Source organism: Rana temporaria, chromosome 10 (assembly GCF_905171775.1).
Source record: "Rana temporaria chromosome 10, aRanTem1.1, whole genome shotgun sequence".
Lineage (NCBI taxonomy): Eukaryota > Metazoa > Chordata > Amphibia > Anura > Ranidae > Rana > Rana temporaria.
In genome coordinates this window covers 32125700-32146200 of record NC_053498.1, presented here as the reverse complement: position 1 = coordinate 32146200, position 20501 = coordinate 32125700, and the positions used below count along the sequence as shown (strand labels likewise).

At 46.1% G+C, this 20501-nt stretch overlaps 1 protein-coding gene across 2 annotated transcripts in view; it reads left to right on the top strand.

Annotated features, from left to right (window-relative positions):
* The first annotated feature begins 2055 nt into the window (after window positions 1-2055).
* EMC10 (ER membrane protein complex subunit 10) overlaps window positions 2056-20501 on the top strand; it is a 55444-nt gene continuing 36998 nt past the window's right edge. Inside the window, exons 1-7 of one of the 2 annotated variants that reach the window (XM_040327492.1) lie at window positions 2056-2249; window positions 6762-6828; window positions 11009-11121; window positions 12945-13043; window positions 15098-15279; window positions 15369-15462; window positions 20385-20475. In XM_040327492.1, coding sequence (XP_040183426.1) covers window positions 2088-2249; window positions 6762-6828; window positions 11009-11121; window positions 12945-13043; window positions 15098-15279; window positions 15369-15462; window positions 20385-20474 — 807 coding nt within the window. In that variant the 5' untranslated portion in view covers window positions 2056-2087 and the 3' untranslated portion in view covers window position 20475. The remainder of the gene's footprint in view (window positions 2250-6761; window positions 6829-11008; window positions 11122-12944; window positions 13044-15097; window positions 15280-15368; window positions 15463-20384; window positions 20476-20501) is intronic. The other variant, XM_040327491.1, reaches the window with a different exon arrangement.

Sequence of the window (20501 nt, the reverse complement as noted above, 5' to 3'; positions counted from 1 at the left end):
AGGTGTTGGCCACTCTGCCCCGGTTCTCCAGTAAGTCCTTGAGGGTAGAGAGCTTTAGCCGTTCCTACTGTGCCTCCATTGTCTCGTGTCCTCTTGTAGCTGTTTTTCTGGCGGTGGGAATCATACCACTGCTTGCCAACAATTGTAACGGAACCCCAAATGGGACAGGGGTTAACGCCGTTTAAAATATTCCATTCCCGAACCCAAGACAGCTATCGACACTCCACAGTCAGGCAAACGAACCCCAATAACGAGACACACAGCTCTGTTTGAGGTTCCACACGAATAGACCCTTTATTGAGAAAATCAGGCTCTTATATACAGTTAGGATACTGCAGTCCAAATGAACAATGACCCAACTCCACCCACAACATCATACAATGCTTACCTAATGAGCCCCAATACACATCCTTTAGTAGACATCCTGACTTCGGCTCCTGACATAATTTACATTAGCTAATTAACTAGAGCTGATGACTAATACACCTGACCTTTAGGCTGTCTGCTAACTTACAATACACATTACCATCAATAGACCTTCACACAATACAGGGTCAATTAGCACAAGCCACAATGAAAGATCCTTAGAAGCCATCCTAGGTTCATTTACATCACAACAGACAGACAGACAGGTGGGCTGCAGTCCAAGACATATTCTGCATGTCCATTATTTTCTGGCTCTAACGGTGCCCAAAAGTGACTCCCGTTACAATACATGTCCCCTAAGGCAGTACCCGGACCCCCTTACCCCTATTATGGCCAATTACTTGCATATAAGCTTTTAAAATTGGCAAATTTTTGTGAAAGAGGGGGGTGTCCCTGAATGGCAGTTTGGAATTGTGGTCACCCTACTGCAGACATGATACAAGAGATGTACAGAGACTGCAGACATGATACAGGAGATGGTCAGAGACTGCAGACACAATACAGGTACTGCGAATGGTGTGGTGATGGATCCCCCCAATCTCTGTAGAGGGCGAGATGTTGCAGATCAGTGTACAGCTTTAGGACCCGGAGGAGAATGTCCTCCCTCCCCCTCTAGAATACACCTATTCAGTGTGATCCCTTTCCTCTCCCCTGACTGCAGCCGGGTGTGGGGTGTACCAAGATGGCCGTTGCGGTGTAATGAATGATGGATCGTCACTTCTGTTACCTAATCTGATGGGGTCACCGATTCTGTTCCATCAGATTAGGTGAGCCGTCAGATTTTGTAACGGAGGTGAAGTTACCAACAAAAATTGCTTACTGCACATGTGCAATGCGTTCCAGCATAGCCACTATGCGTTTAAATTTCTATGCGTTTAAATAGGTTTCTTATTCTGACAAAACACGAAGGCGGCCGCAGACATCTCGTTACACCCACACAAGTCGATATGCCGCTTAGTAACCCAATAACTCCTGGGGTAAGGTGACCAGATTTTTTTAATTAAATCCAGGGGCATATTATTTTTTTTTACTAGTAATGACGGCAATCAGCGACTCTCTGCCCATAGCCACCGCTGCCCGCCTCACAGCCTGTCAAGTCTTACTCTCTGGGCAAAAATAGCAGGTATGGAGTCTCTTAAAGCATTCTGTTTTGTTTTGCTTTCTTGCCTTTTAATAATGATATTTCTATCTATAAAAATATAACAAATGACACTAGCAGGTATGGACTCTCTTAAAGCATTCTGTTTTGTTTTGCTTTCTTGCCTTTTAATAATGATATTTCTATCTATAAAATCATTTCCAGACAGGAGCAGTTGAAGGTCGATTATAGATGCAGCAGCAGCACCTAACCAGCCCAGCTATTTATCATTCTGATTGGTCAGTCGCACCGAGGCTTGACTCGCACGGCACTCCTTTCCTTTACTACGTTATTCATATGGTATATTCCATTCTGTACCTTTGCTCCTGACTTCCTAAGCTATGCCAGCAATTAACATGAATTATTAGTTTGAAGAGGCGTTAATTAAGTTGATGAAAGATTTCGACACAGGAAAAGTAGCGAGAAAACAAAAATGAAAATCTCGACCCTCCCACTGTTGGTTTGGTAAAGTCCATCTGGCGACTGATGCGCATGCGCTGTGTAATTTCCGTCTTGTACTGTCATGGCGGCCTGTACGGTGAGACGGAGGGGACACAGTGACTTTAATACATGGTCCTTATCTGGAAGTGCAATGGCCCGGTTGTTGGGGCACGGTCTGCTTCTGTCTCTCATTGTCTGCTTATTACTCCCTGCTGGTACTCGGGCTAATGTGTGCAGAGTAAAGGTAAGGAGCTGTCAATGACTGTCTAGCCGTATACTGGATTTGGGAGGTGCATAGCAGGCTCTATACTGGACCTGTGAGTGGCATATCAGGCTCTATACTGGATTTGGGAGGTGCATAGCAGGCTCTATACTGGACCTGTGAGTGGCATAGCAGGCTCTATACTGGATTTGGGAGGTGCATAGCAGGCTCTGGGCTCTATACTGGATTTAAGAGGTGCATAGCAGGCTCTATACTGGACCTGGGAGGTGCATAGCAGGCTCTGGGCTCTATACTGGACCTGGGAGGTGCATAGCAGGCTCTGGGCTCTATACTGGATTTGGGAGGTGCATAGCAGGCTCTGGGCTCTATACTGGACCTGGGAGGTGCATAGCAGGCTCTGGGCTCTATACTGGACCTGGGAGGTGCATAGCAGGCTCTGGGCTCTATACTGGATTTGGGAGGTGCATAGCAGGCTCTGGGCTCTATACTGGACCTGGGAGGTGCATAGCAGGCTCTGGGCTCTATACTGGACCCGGGAGGTGCATAGCAGGCTCTGGGCTCTATACTGGACCCGGGAGGTGCATAGCAGGCTCTGGGCTCTATACTGGACCCGGGAGGTGCATAGCAGCCTCTGGGCTCTATACTGGACCCGGGAGGTGCATAGCAGCCTCTGGGCTCTATACTGGACCCGGGAGGTGCATAGCAGGCTCTGGGCTCTATACTGGACCGGGGAGGTGCATAGCAGCCTCTGGGCTCTATACTGGACCGGGGAGGTGCATAGCAGCCTCTGGGCTCTATACTGGACCGGGGAGGTGCATAGCAGCCTCTGGGCTCTATACTGGACCGGGGAGGTGCATAGCAGCCTCTGGGCTCTATACTGGACCCGGGAGGTGCATAGCAGCCTCTGGGCTCTATACTGGACCCGGGAGGTGCATAGCAGCCTCTGGGCTCTATACTGGACCCGGGAGGTGCATAGCAGCCTCTGGGCTCTATACTGGACCCGGGAGGTGCATAGCAGCCTCTGGGCTCTATACTGGACCCGGGAGGTGCATAGCAGCCTCTGGGCTCTATACTGGACCCGGGAGGTGCATAGCAGCCTCTGGGCTCTATACTGGACCTGGGAGGTGCATAGCAGGTTCTATACTGGACCTGGGAGGTGCATAGCAGGCTCTATACTGGACCTGGGAGGTGCATAGCAGTGGTTGGGCTCTATACTGGACCTGGGAGGTGCATAGCAGTGGCTGGGCTCTATACTGGACCTGGGAGGTGCATAGCAGTGTCTGGGCTCTATACTGGACCTGGGAAGTGCATAGCAGTGTCTGGGCTCTATACTGGACCCGGGAGGTGCATAGCAGTGGTTGGGCTCTATACTGGACCCGGGAGGTGCATAGCAGTGGCTGGGCTCTATACTGGACCTGGGAGGTGCATAGCAGGCTCTATACTGGACCTGGGAAGTGCATAGCAGTGTCTGGGCTCTATACTGGACCTGGGAGGTGCATAGCAGCGTATGGGCTCTATACTGGACCTGGGAGGTGCATAGCAGTGTCTGGGCTCTATACTGGACCTGGGAGGCGCATAGCAGGCTCTGGGCTCTATACTGGACCTGGGAGGTGCATAGCAGTGTCTGGGCTCTATACTGGACCCGGGAGGTGCATAGCGGGCTCTGGGCTCTATACTGGACCTGGGAGGTGTATAGCAGGCTCTGGGCTCTATACTGGACCCGGGAGGTGTATAGCAGGCTCTGGGCTCTATACTGGACTCTGGAGGCATATAGCAGTGCAGAAAACAATATTGAAAACAAATGCAGCCAGTTATTAAAGTGGATCCTCTGTCCACCTTGTTCAATGACTCCGCCCCCTGTTATGGTGTGCGCGCGCAGATGCATCCACAGGTTCTTTGCCACACGTTCTGGTCCTGGCAAAGCTCATTAGTGCATTTTAGGGATCAACCGATTATCTGTGGGCGTTCACTTTTTTTAGAGGTATCAGTCACAAAACATACCAATATTGCTTCGAGGGGTTTTACCGGGGTGATGCTATCTTTCTTTAGAGCGGACAGTCAGCTTTATTGTAATAGCAGATGCGGCTCAGCAGCCGCTCGGCTGTTTTTTCTGCTGCCACTCGCCGGGCTCTCCCATCCCACCAGGAGGCCTAAGGAACCAGTCGGCACGTCCGCCAGTTGGCCGAATACCCGAACAAAGCTGATGCTTTGTTCGGGTCTTGGATCTAGTAACCCAGAAGCGTCATCACTTCCCGGATTACTGGCATCTTAAAGGCGCCAGGTAAAAAAAATGCGGTCTTGACATTTTTGAATATTTTTCAAGTGCAGAAGAGGGGTTTGGGGTCTTGTAGACCCCTGATCCCTCCATAAAGAGTACCTGTCACTGCCTATTACTGTCACAAGGGATGTTTACATTCCTTGTGACAACAATAAATAGGGAAACTGAAAGTGTAACATTTTTTACACAGTATAGATGATATCGGCCTGAGAGGTGGCGGAAATATTGGTATCGTATCGGCACTGAAAAAAACAATATTGGTCGATCCCTAGTGCATTTGTGTACGCACTGCAGAAATGCGCACGCGCACGTGCAAGGACAGGGAAAGTTTCCAGTATCCCTGTTGGTGGTCTTTGTGCAGCAAAACCCACAAATGCGCAGGTGCTAAGTACCCCAGTGCATCAGCAGATGTACCACAGAGCTGTATCAGTATTTGAGCCCAGCAGTACATTTGTACACGCACCAGGGGCACATCTTTGCATTCACCAGGGGCAGTGACAAACTCTGGCCTAGCCGAATGCTCAAAGTGAATATAAAGGAACTTCTTTTTTGTTTATGAACATGTAACGCTTACGTGCCATGTACAGTGGTCTTGCACAGAGCAGCTCCGTTCCTCCTCTTCTAGGGTCCTCCACTGGCACTCCCAGTGCCGTCATCCACATACAGAAATAGAAGGAACATTGTTAATTAAAGAGGAGCTCCAGTCACCCCACCGCAGCTACAAGCACGGTATGCTGTCCCTTCAGAGCGCATGGTCCTGTGACCTCACCTGCGGCTTTACAAGTAAATATCTCATAAACTGCATACGTTTAGGAGATATTTACCGTGCCTATAGTAAGGCTTACCTATAGGTAAAAATCATCCATGGCAGTTTCCTCTCACTTTAAAAGGTTATGATTAACCACTTAAGGACCGGACCAATATGCTGCTAAATGACCCAAGGGGTTTTTACAATTCGGCACTGCGTCGATTTAACAGACAATTGCGCGGTCGTGCGATCTGGCTCCCAAACAAAATTTGCGTCCTTTTTTTCCCCACAAATAGAGCTTTCTTTTGGTGGTATTTGGTCATCTCTGCGGTTTTTATTTTTTGAGATATAAACAAAAATAGAGCCACAATTTTGAAAAAAATGCAATATTTTTTACTTTTTGCTATAATAAATATCCCCCAAAAACATATATACTTTTTTTTTTCCTCAGTTTAGGCCGATACGTATTCTTCTACCTATTTTTGGTAAAAAAAAATCGCAATAAGCGTTTATCGATTTGGTTTGTGCAAAATTTATAGCGTTTACAAAATAGGGGATAGTTTTTTTTTTTTTTTTTTTTCCTTTACTACTAATGGCGGCGATCAGCATTTTTTTTTTTTCCGTGACTGCGACATTATGGGGGACACTTCGGACAATTTTGACCCATTTTTGGGACCATTGTCATTTTCACAGCAAAAAATGCATTTAAATTGCATTGTTTATTGTGAAAATGACAGTTGCAGTTTGGGAGTTAACCACAGGGGGCGCTGTAGGAGTTAGGGTTCACCTAGTGTGTGTTTACAACTGTAGGGGGGTGTGGCTGTAGGTCTGACGTCATCGATCGAGTCTCCCTATAAAAGGGATCACTCCATCGATGCAGCCGCCACAGTGAAGCCGTGTTTACATACGGCTCTCCCCGTTCTTCAGCTCCGGGGAGCGATTGCGAGGGGGCGGCTAGAAACGAATAGCCGCGCCCTCGTCCCGGATCGCTCCCCGCGGGTTTCCGACCGCCGCATGTAGCGCGCGGGGGGGGTCCCGATCGGACCCACGTCTAGGCAGGGACGTACAGGTACGCCAATGTGCCTGTACGTGCCATTCTGCCGACGTATATGTACATGCGGCAGTCCGGAAGTGGTTAAGGATGAGCTCCAGCGTGTTCGCATAGCACACGTGCAGAGCCCGCCAGGAAGTCAGAACGACGCTGCGCTAATCACAGCCGACCGGCACTGCGTTAATCACAGCCAGGGAGACATTGTCCCGATACTCGGCTGCAGAGATCGGGAAATGTCTCCCTGGCTGTGATTAGCGCAGCGCCGTGCCGACTTCCTGGCGGGCTCTGCACGTGTACTATGCGAACACGCTGGAGCTCATACTTAGTTATGATGGCGTTGACCATTATTGAAACCCAAAGGCCACATTCCAAAAACCCTGAATTCTCCTTCAATACCAGGGATTGTCAGTAGTTATGTGTTTTGTTGGGACTGATATCCAGTTTCTTTCTTTCCAGATTGGAGAAGGAAGAGAATCTGAAAATTGTGGAACAAACATCGAATTGGAACATTCATTTGAACTTGGTAAGCAGGTGAACACGACTGGAATACTCTCTCAGCACTGATATCTCCAGATTGGGGCTGAACATACTGCTGGAGCCAAGTTGCCCCCCTGTGTGGTTGTTGATGGATAACACGTTCCTTATAGATGAATGTTATTAAACAATGGCTGCATCTACAGTGGATGCAGAACATCGCTATGTGATTTCCAAAAAAATGGTAACCTTTCTATAACAGAATATTTAGAGGTATGTAATGGTGGCACGCAGTTTGTTTACCCACATTAGGGCTCAAGCCTACAAGAGGGCTGTACAGCATCAAGAGCCTTTGTAAAAACTTTCCCGACCTGCAGCTGTCGTGTAAAACCACCTATAGACAGCAATTGGAAGATGCTGCTTTACATGGTTATGCGCTGGGGGTTTTGTAATGCATGCAAATGTGGATATATAGGCCCGGATTCACAAAGCACTTGCGTCAACGTATCTCGAGATACGACAGCGCATATTTGCACTTACGTGGTGTATCTGTGCGCCGTGCCCACAAAACTAGATACGCCTGAAAATAGGCTTCATCCGACCAACGTAACTTGCCTACGCCGGCGTATTGTGGGCGCATATTTACGCTGGTCGCATGTGACGCTCCCATTGATTTCCTATTCAAATATGGAAATGAGGGAGATACGTCGATTCACGAACGTACTTGCGCCCGGCGCATAATATACGCGGTTTGCGCAAGTCGTACATCCGGCGTAAAGTTATTCCCCATGTATGGGGCGCAACCCAGGCAAAGTTATGGACCAGGGAACACAAGCTGTTGTATCTTTTGTCGTTTGCGTTGTACGTGAATATGACTAGGCGTAGGTTATGTTCACGTCGTAGGCAGTGATCCGGTGTATCTTAGGGAGTAGTTCCGACGTTATTGTGATCATGCGCACTGGATGCGTCCACGGGACGGCGCATGCGCCGTTCGGTATTCGTATCTTTATGGTGCTCGGCCCATCATTTGCATGGGGTCACGCCTCATTTGCATGGCTCACGCCCACTTACGGGGACTTACGCCTAAGAAACCCAGCGCAGATTTGGTGGCAAGTGCTTTGTGAATTCGGTGCTTGCCTCTCTGCGCTGCGTCAGCGTACCGTAAAGAAGATACGCTACGGCGACATAAATATGCGCCGATGTATGTGAATCCGGGCCATTCTGTATATACTCAAGTATAAGCCAAGTTTTTCAGCCCTTTTTTTTGGGCTGAAAGTGACCCACTCAGCTTATACTCGAGTCAGTGTACCGTAACATGCTAACGCCGGCCGGGCAGTGTTAAAAAGTCGCGCTCCTCCATGTCCTGTTCCGTCATAGGCGGGAACAACTCAGTTTCCCAACAGACACTGTGTTCAGTGTTCCGCCTATCATGGACGCCGTGATAGACGAGAGGGCGTCCATGATAGGCAGAACACTGAACACAGTGTCTGCTGGGAAACTGAGTGTTCCACCTATCACGGAACAGGACATGGAGGAGCGCGACTTTTTAACACTGCCCGGCCGCCATCTGCATGTCACGGACTCGGGTACACCGCAAAGTGGTTCTACAATGGGCACGTGAGGTCTGGCTGCAATGGGCATTGTTGACCCTCTTTTCCACTTACAGTTGCTGTTGCATTCTCACCCTAGGCTTATACTCAAGTCAATACGTTTGCCCATTTTTATTTTTATTTGTGTGGTAAAAATGGGTGCCTCGGCTTATATATACGGTGTGTGTGTGTGTATGTATGTAAACAGACCCAACTGATAAGAGTTTTGCTGGGATTTATAAAGAGTAGCAAAAAGATTAAAATATTTTTGTAGAGGAAAAGCTGATTCGTGCTTCCTTGGTGTAATTTTTAAAGGAGGGGTGAATTGGAGATTAGATTTGCTGTTTTTCTTTGGCAGAGATAACATGACCAAGTGTTTAAAGGAGAAGTATGGAAATCCAAAAACACAAAAATAGAAAACTGTATTGCATAGATAATATAAAATTACTAAAAATAATCGGACAAAGACAGCCCTGTGGTCCCAATACAAAAGAATGGTTGCCTCTACATGTTTCATCACAAACGTGGCTTCTTCAGGAACTTCTGTAGGACCTTTTTTAAATACAATATCACTAAAACCAAGAAAAACACACACTAAGTTTTACAATTGGTAAACACAATTAGATATGGGGGACACTAAAAATGGTCCCTATTCATACAAATTTGACATAATTAACAATATACCGTATTTATCGGCGTATAACGCGCACTTTTTCCCCCTTAAAATCAGGGGAAAATTGTGGGTGTGCGTTATACGCAGATCCCCGCTGTCTGTGAGAGCCGCAGCCTAGAGTACTGCGCATTCGGCTCTGCCTGCAGCCACGCGAGAGGAGCCGAACACACAGGAAATCCGGCTCCAAAAACCAACACCACTGTAACCCCGGGCAAGGTGGACTCGCAGACGGACGACGGACACCCACAAGGCTGGACGGACCCCGCGCAAGGAAGCCGCAGACGGACGCCGGACAAGGCCGCAGGGCAAAAAATTTAATTTTTTTTTTTTCTTAAACTACCTTTCTAAACTTGGGGTGCGCGTTATATGTCGGTAGGTCATCTGGTGGACACATTCTCACCCTTTAATAATGATTATGGTTCCAAATAATCCCTAAACCCCTCCAAGAGGTTCAATGGGAGATGTCTGTGCCAAAAACAAGGGGGAAGAACAAATACCCTCCAGTTGAGCCTGCAATTTCATATATAGGTATAACAGGAATTCCCCTAATTTTAATCACATCCATATCTCGGTATATTGTTATAACAAACCTCTATACTTGACTCCATGTAGCAGTATTGGTCTGATGCTGTGGCTGGCTCTAAGCCCAAAAACTGAACAAACGCATGACCGCTGATTGCTCAGTTCTCCTGGAGCAGAGAGCGGTGACTGTTAGTTACCACTGGAGAAGGGACAGCAGCCACTGGCTCAGAGGCTAAGCCAGCTGCCAATCGGGTGGATCCCGACAAAATGGTCAGGACCCCTCCAGAGGCTTTAGCCCGCTGTGAGCTGATTCTGGGTCACATGAGTGCAAAAGTAAGTGCACTCTTGTGACCCAGAAGAGAAGCTTTAGCCATACTTTTTTTTTTTTTTTTTTTTTTTTTAAGGTTTCAGTGACTAAAGCAACACTGGAGGGAACTGGAGTTGATTTATATCCAATAAATATTTTAGCCCTTTTGTAACACTTACCAGCAGAAATATATGCTGCATACTGTCTATTGCACAGGTGTCAAACACAAGGCCTGTGGGCCGAATACGGCCCGACAGGCCATTTCACGTGGCCCTCGCACCTGGGTTTTTTTTTTTTGTTTTTTTTAGCCTGAACCCTGTACACTGTGGATATCACACTCCTCAACTCACCCCTAAATCCTGCACTTGGTACATGGCACACCCCTGAACTCTGAACATAACGCACTCCTGGTATTTATTGTTTCTTCAAGATCCTCCCACTGGTAGTGCAATTTGTGGTTGAGTTCCTGCACCAATTCTAAGAAAAGTAAAGCCCTGGACAAATGTATGTACTCTTACAAATACAACAGACCCTTTGAGGGCAACCGTAATACTGATGCGGCCCTCGGCAAAATTGAGTTTGACATCCCTGGTCTATTGTATTACACTTGAGTATAGGTGCTTAAGAGTTTGTCAGTGAAGACTACTGAAAGCCACCGATGGGTATGAAGTACCAACATGTACTGGCAGCAAGTTTCAGTACCCTCTGCTTGTCCGAAAAATGTTGGGCCATTCTGGTTGGGCAAAGTTTCAGCACTTCATCATAGTATTTGTCCATACCTGCTCACATGTTAATCATTCCTCCTGGTTAGTGAGACGGCCAACATAATGCTGGGTCAGTAGCAAATTTGAATAGGCATGTGCTTTTTTTTTTTTTTTGTGTTTTTACGACTCGGAAATGTCAGCGCTTTGCCTATTTGAAACAGCCTGCCGTTTGGGCAAAGCAGAGGGTACAGGGACCCATGGGTGCTCACATTTGTCCCTTCAAGAAAACTAACAGGTAAGGATTTTTTTTTAAAGCATATTCAGCTTTAATATATTACCATATTGTCTTTTTGTGTTTTAGTGACTCTTCTTGTATGTAAGAGATCTGAAGAATAAAATGTTTAACCCAGGTCTTTTTTATTTTTTTGACATAGATGACAGTATCCACTTCAAGAAGAGAGGGTCACTGATCTTGAGTTCTTCCATAGACCAGAGTGTTTCTATTTTACAGAAGCAGCTGACTGAGGATGAGAGGAACAGATTAAGGGTAGGTGCAGGGCCGGATTCCAGACAAGGCCAACAAGGCCAGGCCTCGGGGCGGCAGTGGGTGCAGGGGCGCCACTGCGGCTGAGAGGAGAGGTCACTTTCATTTCCGGAGTTCCCCCGTCAAGTCACGGATGGTAATTTTCGGCAGCAGCACCCCCCCCCCCCTCGGTTGTCAATGTCATTTTGTCAGACCCCCCCCAATGCACTTTTTGGCAGCAGCACCCCCGCCTCTCAATGTCATATTCGGCAGCAAACCCCCCCTCCTTCTTCGTGTGTTGCCGAAAAAGTCCCCCGGCGGATAATGTCCCCCCTGTACTGCGCAGGCGGGGGGCGGCATTGAAGGACCCGGCCTTGGGGCGGCAAAGGGAGTAAATCCGGTCCTGGGTAGGTGGGGTGCATGTTTCAAAGTGCCTTAAAAAAAAAAATTGCGATGGCAACCAGTGTAATTAATTTTCATAAACTGCAAGAACAGAAGAAGACTTGTACTGTGGAAGCTGCACCCAAAAAGAGTCAGAACTAGACCCTAGTATTGCCTGTACACTCCCTGCAGCTTATCTTTTTTCCCCCATTACTAACTTAACATTGTTCTGCACTGTGGAACTGACCATCTTGGTAGAGGAGCAGGGCTTTGCTTCCTCATATCAGTGCTGCTCCCTGATGACGTATGAAGAACATGATTGAGAAGCGGCAGTAGGAATGTAGAAAGCGCAGAGAAACAGAATACAGCAGAGCAGGGATGTACTGGCATTGTAGAGCTTTGGGTACAGCTTCCTCTCTAGCAAAGTAAACAACAAGCAGCACAGTAGTTACCTCATCAAATCTCCTGAGACTAGCAGTCAGAGGCAGCAGTACCTTAGATCTCACGTTGCCGATGTACAACTGCAGTGTACAAAACAGCAGTGTCTAGGCACAGTCATATTTTAAGACTGGGCTCGACAAATCCCGGTCGCCATGGCGACTAGAAATAGGGTCCTGGCGACTTGGCTTGGAAAGGGGGCAAAAAAATATAAAAATGAGTTTTTTTTTGTGAGCTGGCGCCATCTGGTGGTGAGCCATTGGTATTACAAGTTATTACCACCAGATGTGTAAGCTGGCGCCATCTGATGGTGGCTGTTGGTATTACAAGTTAAGCATTACAAGTTACTTCCCTCTAATTAGAACCCCCAAACATTATATATATTTTTTATCCTAACACCCTAGAGAATAAAATGGCGATCGTTGCAATACTTTCTGTCCCGCCGTATTTGCGCAGCGGTCTTACAAGCGCACTTTTTGGGGAAAAAATTACACTTTTTTTAATTAAAATAAGACAACAGTAAAGTTATCCCCATTTTTTTTAATATTATGAAAGATAATGTTACGCCGAGTAAACTCATACCCAACATGTCACGCTTCAAAATTACGTCCGTTCGTGGAATGCCGACAAACTTTTACCCTTTAAAATCTTCATAGGCGACGTTTAAAAAATTTTACAGGTTGCATGTTTTGAGTTACAGAGGAGATCTAAGGCTAGAATTATTGCTCTCGCTCTACCAATCGTGGCGATACCTCACATGTGTGGTTTGAACACCGTTTACATATGCGGGCGCTGCTCACTTATGTGTTCGCTTCTGCGCGCAAGCTCGTCAGGACGGGCCAAGTTTTCTGGCTCCTAACTTTTTTAGCTGGCTCCAAGATTCCAAGCAAATTTGTCAAACCCTGTTTTTAAGATGCATGCCACTATTTAGCTTTCAGCACACCTCAGAATAGAATAGTTTATCAGAATCCAGCAGGTCAAGTTTTTTTGTGATCACACACATGTAAATATTATACATTTATTTCCAGGATATTGCAAACCTGAATGGGCTCTATAGGATACGGATCCCTTATAAGCTGGGACTTTCTGAAGAATCCACAGAATATGTTACATCATTTGTCCGGGCAGTAAGTTCTTGTTTTTGTATCTATGTAGAGTTTAAAAGAAATCTATACTGAAGGATTAAATTCACTGATTTCAACAGTTTGAGGCAAGAATGTGAAACAAGTATGCAGAACATGAGTGCACAGCAGGCCTAAGACTTGGGACCAAAAGTTGTGGACATGCCAGGCAGGGACCCATTACCTCCGCTGGGGAGCTTTATAAGCGGCTTCAAGAGTGGCGGTATTAAAGGAATGCTTTTCTACAGAATGTGCTCCTGCCTGCTGGGTCAGGTAATCTAATGCCGCGTGCACACGATCATTTTTCGGCATGAAAAAAACGTCATTTAAAATGATGGTGTGTGGGCTACACATCATTTTTCAGGTTCTAAAAAACAACAAAAAAAAATTGGAACATGATGCATTTTTTAACGTCGTTTTAAACTATGTTGTTTTTCGGGTTGTATAAATGATCGTGTGTGGGCTAAAATGACGTAAAAAAAACAGCGCATGCTCAGAAGCAAGTTATGAGACGGGAGCGCTCGTTCTGGTAAAACTACCGTTCATAATGGAGTAAGCACATTCATCACGCTGTAACAGACAGAAAAGCGCAAATCGTTTTTTACTAACACGGAATCGGCTAAAGCAGCCCAAAGGCGAATAGAACTTCCCCTTTATAGTGCCGTTGTACGTCACCGCGTTTTGCTAGATAATTTTTTTAAAACGATGGTGTGTAGGCAACATCGTTTTCATGATGAAGTTGGGAAAACATTGTTTTTTGGACATGCTGAAAAACTTTTTTTTTTTTTTTTTTTTTTTTCATGCTGAAAAATAGGGTTGTCCCGATACTAGTTGTGGAGAGGGGGTTATACAGTAGTGACAAAGATATTGAAGGATGCAGGGGGCACAGTGGGGTGTTTTTACATTTTACAGTCGGGGGTGCCAGATATAGGAGCCGCCCCTGGGGCCAAATGCTCTAGGTACACCCCTGTGGAAGGAAATGCGGGTGGAGTCTGGCTGGAGAGGGCGGGCACAGTTGGTGGACGGAGTCGGCAGGAGAAAAGCGAGTCCTCACCTGCAGTTAAACTTGGTAAGCTGGCAGGGATATAGGGTGCAGCTGCATCAGAGTTGTGACCGGTGCAGCCACATTCAGTCGCCGCCAGCGGCCGAACGTCCCTACGCTCATCTTGGTACACCCTGCACTCGGCTGCAGTAAGCAGCAGCAGCAAACATCTTGTTACACCCAGCCTGAGCTATATGGGCTGGGCGTAACAAGATGTCTGCTGCTGCTTACTGCCGCCGAGTGCAGGGTGTACCAAGATGGGCGTTGCAGCATATATTTTTATTATAAATTCAGTGTCATTTTTCGCAGCATTTCAGTGCCAGCCACCTGTCGGTGCAATCGGTGCCCACAAATGACACCAATCAGATGGCACTGATAGGTGGCACTATTTGTTCCCATCAGCGCCAGTCACCAGTCAGTGCCACCTGACATTGAAAAAAAAGTATCGGTATTCGGTATCGGCAAGTACTTGGAAAAAGGTATCGCTACTTGTACTCGGTCTTAAAAAAGTGGTATCGGGACAACCCTACTGAAAAATGATCGTGTGTACGCGGCATTAGTCTCACTCCCATTGAGACATGCACTTTATTGTAAAATTGGTTCCTTTTATTTATCCACAAATAACAAAATCAAATGTTTTAAGCACCCAGAATTGTGGAATTCAGACCTAAAAGGCTAAGATCTACAGAAAGTAAGCATGTGTCTAAGCAAAATGTGATCAATGTGTTATTTTGCTTTTTATTTTTTATTTTTTATTTTTTTATGCTAACTTGACACTTTGAAGTGATCCTGTGTTTTAGCCATGTCAGTCAAAACGGTTACATTTGAATGCCATCCCCTGCAACAGCTTACACTCGTCAAAGAGAATACCTGTCTCGTAGTTTACATAGGGCTCTTGATGAGAGGAGATGGAAGACCAGTATATTCTGCTGGAGAAACTTGCTTTTAGCCTGCATGTGCAACGCACAAGGTCACTTTACCAGCCTATGTCATGGTTTTGTTTTTTTTTTCATTGCAGTGCTCCATGGTTGAATCTCATCTCTCAGATCAAATCACCGTTCACACGGATATTTCTGGGAATATTGTAGGCGTTTCCATAGTCACCTTTCCAGGGTCTTGCAATGGTGCAGAAGTGGAGGATGTGGATCTGGAGCAGTTTAATACCACTGTCTATATCCATCAGCCTGTTCCAGCCGCAGTGTGAGTTCCCATCTCAAATTGGTGTGCTATGTTTTTTATTTTTCTGTAACTTTATTTGCTCTGTTGGATATCATTTTTTTTTTTTCCAGACCTGAAACTGCATCTTTCATAGAGCGCTTGGAGATGGAACAAGCCCAGAAAGCAAAAAATCCACAAGAACAGAAATCCTTTTTTGCTAAATACGTAAGTGTTTTTGTCCTTCATAAATATACAATACTAGACCACAATGCCCGAAAAAAGTAGAGGAAAGGGGCAGGTATGATGCAGAAAGCCCTGAGATGCATAGCAACCAATTACAATTCATCTGTTATTGCAAACCAAAATCTAATTGGAAACTAAAATAAATTGGTCTGCATTTGATTTGATGGGATAAGCACATTAGGGCTCACAAAACTATGATCTGGGGAAAGTGAGTGCTTTTCTCATGTTGTATATGGTCTCACATTGGAGCTGTTGATTCCCCAGTGTGTGAGGTTAAAAAAAAATATCATCAGAAACTACAGTTGAATACTTTTTATCAGGGAGGAAAAAAGTGTATAAAGACTGTAGGAAATTAAAAGTGGAGGTGTTGTCCTTGTCTGCCATTTGAAATAATGTTTTCAGGCGACACGTAAAACGATCACTGAGCTGGTAATTTTTCAGCTAACACTGCAGTAACACTAAAGACTGAAATATCACTTAAAGCGGTTCTCCACCCCAAAGTGAAGTCACGCTGATCGGCACCCTCCGGTGTCACATTTGACACCTTTCAGGGGGAGGGGGGTGCAGATACCTGTCTAAAGACAGGTATTTGCACCCACTTCCGGCCCGGCATTCACGGGCATTGCGTCACATCCCGTCGCGCCCCCCCCCCCCCCCCCCCGTTGTGTGCTGGGAACACTCGGCTCCCAGCACACAGCGGGAGCCAATCGGCAGGCGAAGCGCGACTTGCGCATGCGCCGTAGGGAACCGGGCAGTGAAGCCGGAGCGCTTCACTTCCTGGTTCCCTCAGCGTGGATGGAGGGGGGAGCAGCAGGGTGACGAGCGATCGCTCGTCCTCTGCTGCGGACAGCGCTGGACTCCAGGACAGGTAAGTGTCCTAATATTAAAAGTCAGCAGCTGCAGTATTTGTAGCTGCTGGCTTTTAATATATTTTTTGGGCGGAACATCCGCTTTAACCACTTCCCATCCAGGCCAATTCTGGCACGTCGCTCTGTAAACATCTTTTTTTTTTTTTTTTAAATGAGCCCCTAAACATTATGGGCCAGATCCACGTAGCGCGGCGCTTCTTTACGTCCGGCGTAGTAGATCTCGGATACACTACGCCGCCGTAACTTACAGCGTATTTCCCGTATCCACAAAGAATTTGCGGCATAAGTTACGGTGGCGTAGTGTAACTGTGTCGGCGTAAGGGCGTGCAATTCAAATGGATGAGATGGGGGCGTGTTTTATGTTAATACGTCTTGCCCTGACGTAAATTAATTTTTTTCTGAATGGCGCATGCGCAGTCCGTGGGGGTATCCCAGTGCGCATGCTCCAAATTAACCCGCAACAAGCCAATGCTTTCGACGTGAACGTCATTCTACGCAAAGCCCTATTCGCGAACGTTTTACGCAAACGACGTACACGACGGAAAATTCGACGCTAGCCCGACGTCCATACTTAACATTGGCTACGCCTCATATAGCAGGGGTAACGTTGCGCCGAAAAAAGCCTTAAGGAAAGGACGTAAAAAAATGCGCCGGACGTACGTTTGTGGATTCGCGTATCTAGCTAATTTGCATACTCAACGCGGAAATCGACAGAAGCGCCACCTAGCGGCCAGCGTAAATATGCACCTTAGATCCGACGGCGTACTAAGACGTACGCCAGTCGGATCTAGCCCAGCTTCAGGTGTATCTTGTTTTGTGGATACAAAACAAAGATACGCCGGAGCAACCTAGCAGTTACGCGGCGTATCAATAGATAAGCCAGCGTAACTGCTTCGTGGATCTGGCCCTATATATGTATTTTTTTTTTTTTTCTTCTCATATATGTATTTTTTAGCAGAGACCCTAGGGAATAAAATGATGGCCGTTGCAGCTTGTTTTTGGAAGAAAAACGGTTTTATGAATTAAAAAAAAAAAAAAAACCCCATTAAATTAAGCCCAATATTTTTTATATAATGTGAAAGATGTCAAACGTGTTATACTTGCTTCCTCTGTGTTGGGTTTTGCACAGAGCAGCCTGGGTCCCTCTTCGGTGCTTCTGCTTCTGTCGAGTGCCCCCACAGCGAGGAGCTTGCTATGGGGACCTCCAAGCCAAGTCAAAGCTCTGTGTGTTCATTCAGACAGGGAGCCCCGCCCCCTCTCCTCCCCCTTATTGGCTAACTGACTTTGATCGACAGCCACAGAAGCCAATGGCGCAGCTGCTGTGTCTCAGCCAATCAGGAGGAGAGTCCTGGACGGCTAAGACACTCATGGACATCCCTGGAGAGAGATGGGGTTTAGGTAAGTTATAAGGGGGTGCTGGGGAGACTGCTACACACAGAAGGTTTTTTACCTTAATGCATGAAGATATAAAAACCTTCTGCCTTTACAACTCATTTATAGAGCTCCTGACATTTGAAATTGGTAGATCTGCTTTTTCATGCATGTAGCCCCTTTAAGCTTTGTTCTGACACATTTGGATTTCTGCATATAAGAGGCCTATAGTGGGTGGGTGGATTTAGGAATACCTATCTTTCATTACAGCAAAATGCATTCCCAGATCGGCAGATAACCAAAAAAAACGTGCATGTAGGTTGTACTAGTGCTGGACTCTTTCTAAAGAGTTCTAGTTGCCTGACTGTCTTTAACTTCACTTTGAGACACTGACTTGGAACAGAAGATTACATGCATACTTGTTCCAGGTTTGTAGAGGCCAGCAGGCTCTCTCAGAACAGATTCCCATCCCTTTTCAGTTTTTCCAAAAGTCTGCAGATATCCACTAAGCCTCCACCCCACCCCCTTCAATACCTGACATCTCCTTCAGCTCTTTGGACTTTTCCAGGTGCTGCGTCTTCATTGATCTTGATTATCTGGCAGGAACTGGCACAACTGCGCATGCACTCAGGAGTTTTATTCCTGAACCAAGGCGTGTTGAGAATGTACACTGATCTATGAACGTGCAGCTCAGTATACATTCCTTTTCTGTAATAAAAATTCTGCCTGCATGCAATTTATGTATTTTACAGTTTTAGTTCTGCTCTAAAATAGTCTTCCAACCTACGCTAGAAGAATGGCAGTTGGAGATTGTTTACACCACAATCCTCGCATTTACTATGCAGTCCAGCATAAGCTTTTACATATGTTTGTAATGTTTTTTTTTTTGTTGTTTTTATTATTATTATTTTTTTTCCTTCTCTCTCTCTCTCTCTCTCTCTCTCTCTTTTTTTTTTTTTTTTTTTTTTTTTTTTTTTTTTTTACTGAATTGCATGCATTTGCAGTACATTTATTTGCGCTCCAGTGCGAAAAAAGGACCATGCTTTAAACGCACATGAGGCACTGCAATTGTGTAAACTAGTCTTGTTAAAGCGGAGGTTCACCCTAAAACATGTATATACCATTCCATCAAGCGTACTGCCGACATGTACAGTATGCTGGTTCTTTTTTTTTTTTTTCCCCGCTGTACACACCGCCGTATAGCTATTTTCCGGGGCGTTCCTATTCAGAGACTAATGGGTAGATTCACATAGGTTGGCCTAAATTTAGGACGGCCTAGCCTAGTCTTTTTAGGCTACACCGCCGAAAATTATTTAGGCTATTGGTGATTCTCAAACCACTTCCCTTCAAATTTTGGGCGGCATAGCCTAAAACGAGCTGGCGTAAGCGCGCCTAATTCAAATGACTGGGAGGGGGGAGTGTAGTATGGAAATGAGACTTGACCTCACGTTTTTTGACGTTTTTTACACTGCGCATGCGCCGGGCGACTACATTTCCCAGTGCGCATTGCGGCTAAGTAGGCCGTATGGGCCTATTGATTTCGACGCGTGCGTAAACCAGGTAAATCCCGATTCGCAAACGACGTAAAAAATTCGAACCTCGCGGCGGGAACGGCGGCCATACTTAACATTGTTATTACACCTCATAGGTGGAATAACTTTAGGCGGCCTATCGCATACGGAAACGACGTAATGCGACGGTGTAGGCCCGGCGTACGCTTGTGAATCGGCGTATCCCCTAATTTACATAATCTAGGCCAGCCGCAATGGAAGCGCCATCTAGCGGCCAAAAGAAACATTGCAACCTAAGATAGGCTGGCTTGCGCCGTTCTATCTTAGATATGTTTAAGTGTATCTCTGTTTGAGAATACACTTAAACATAGGTCGGCTTAGATTCAGAGTTAGGTCGGCTTATCTGTAGATAAGCCGGCCTAACTCTTTGTGAATCTACCTATAAGTGATTGAGTGAAGCGCGTCACCAGTTTCCGAAAGAAGCCGAACTGCGAGTCGGCTCTATACAGCGCCTGTGCACCGACGTTCGGCTTCTTTTGGAAACTGGTGACGCGCTTATGCGCCGGGGGGAAGCTTTTGTCATCACGTCAATCACTTAGTCTCTGAATAGGAACGCCCAGTCCCGCGGGATTCAATACCCGTAAAATAGCTATACGGCTGTATGTACTGCACAAAAAAAATAACACAGCATACTGTACATGTCGGCAGTATGCTGGATGGAATGGTATATACGTGTTTTAGGGTGAACCTCCACTTTAAAGTACATGAATTGTTCTTGCATATGCATTCCTACTGTGTTTTATAAACCTGTTTGACTGCTTAGAGTATAAACAAGCCCTTAGAATGAGAATGGGACACTCCTCTTCCCCTGTTTTTATACATAATTTCCAGCGGTTATACACATACGGTTGGCAGTCTCTCACTGGCACACATTTCTTGGGTAATAAGAAGCCATTCAGTTCCACAGTGTCAGCGCAAAGCTAAGTATTCCCTGAGCCGTCTGTATTGTATTGAGCCCTTTGATGCAATACAACGTTTATATCTTTGTGGCAGCCAAATGCTCTCTTTAGGTGCTTTAGTGTCTTTAGCCTCCTTCACATGTCATGTGTCTAGGGTTATTAGTGATGTCTGTTTTGTCTCTTCATCCTCACAGTGGCATATAATTCTAGGAGGGGCAATGTTGCTAATGTTAACCAATTCGGCGAAACCTCCGGGAGCCGGCACAACAGGCCTGAGGAATTGAAGTAATTTACTTGACATAAACTCTCCT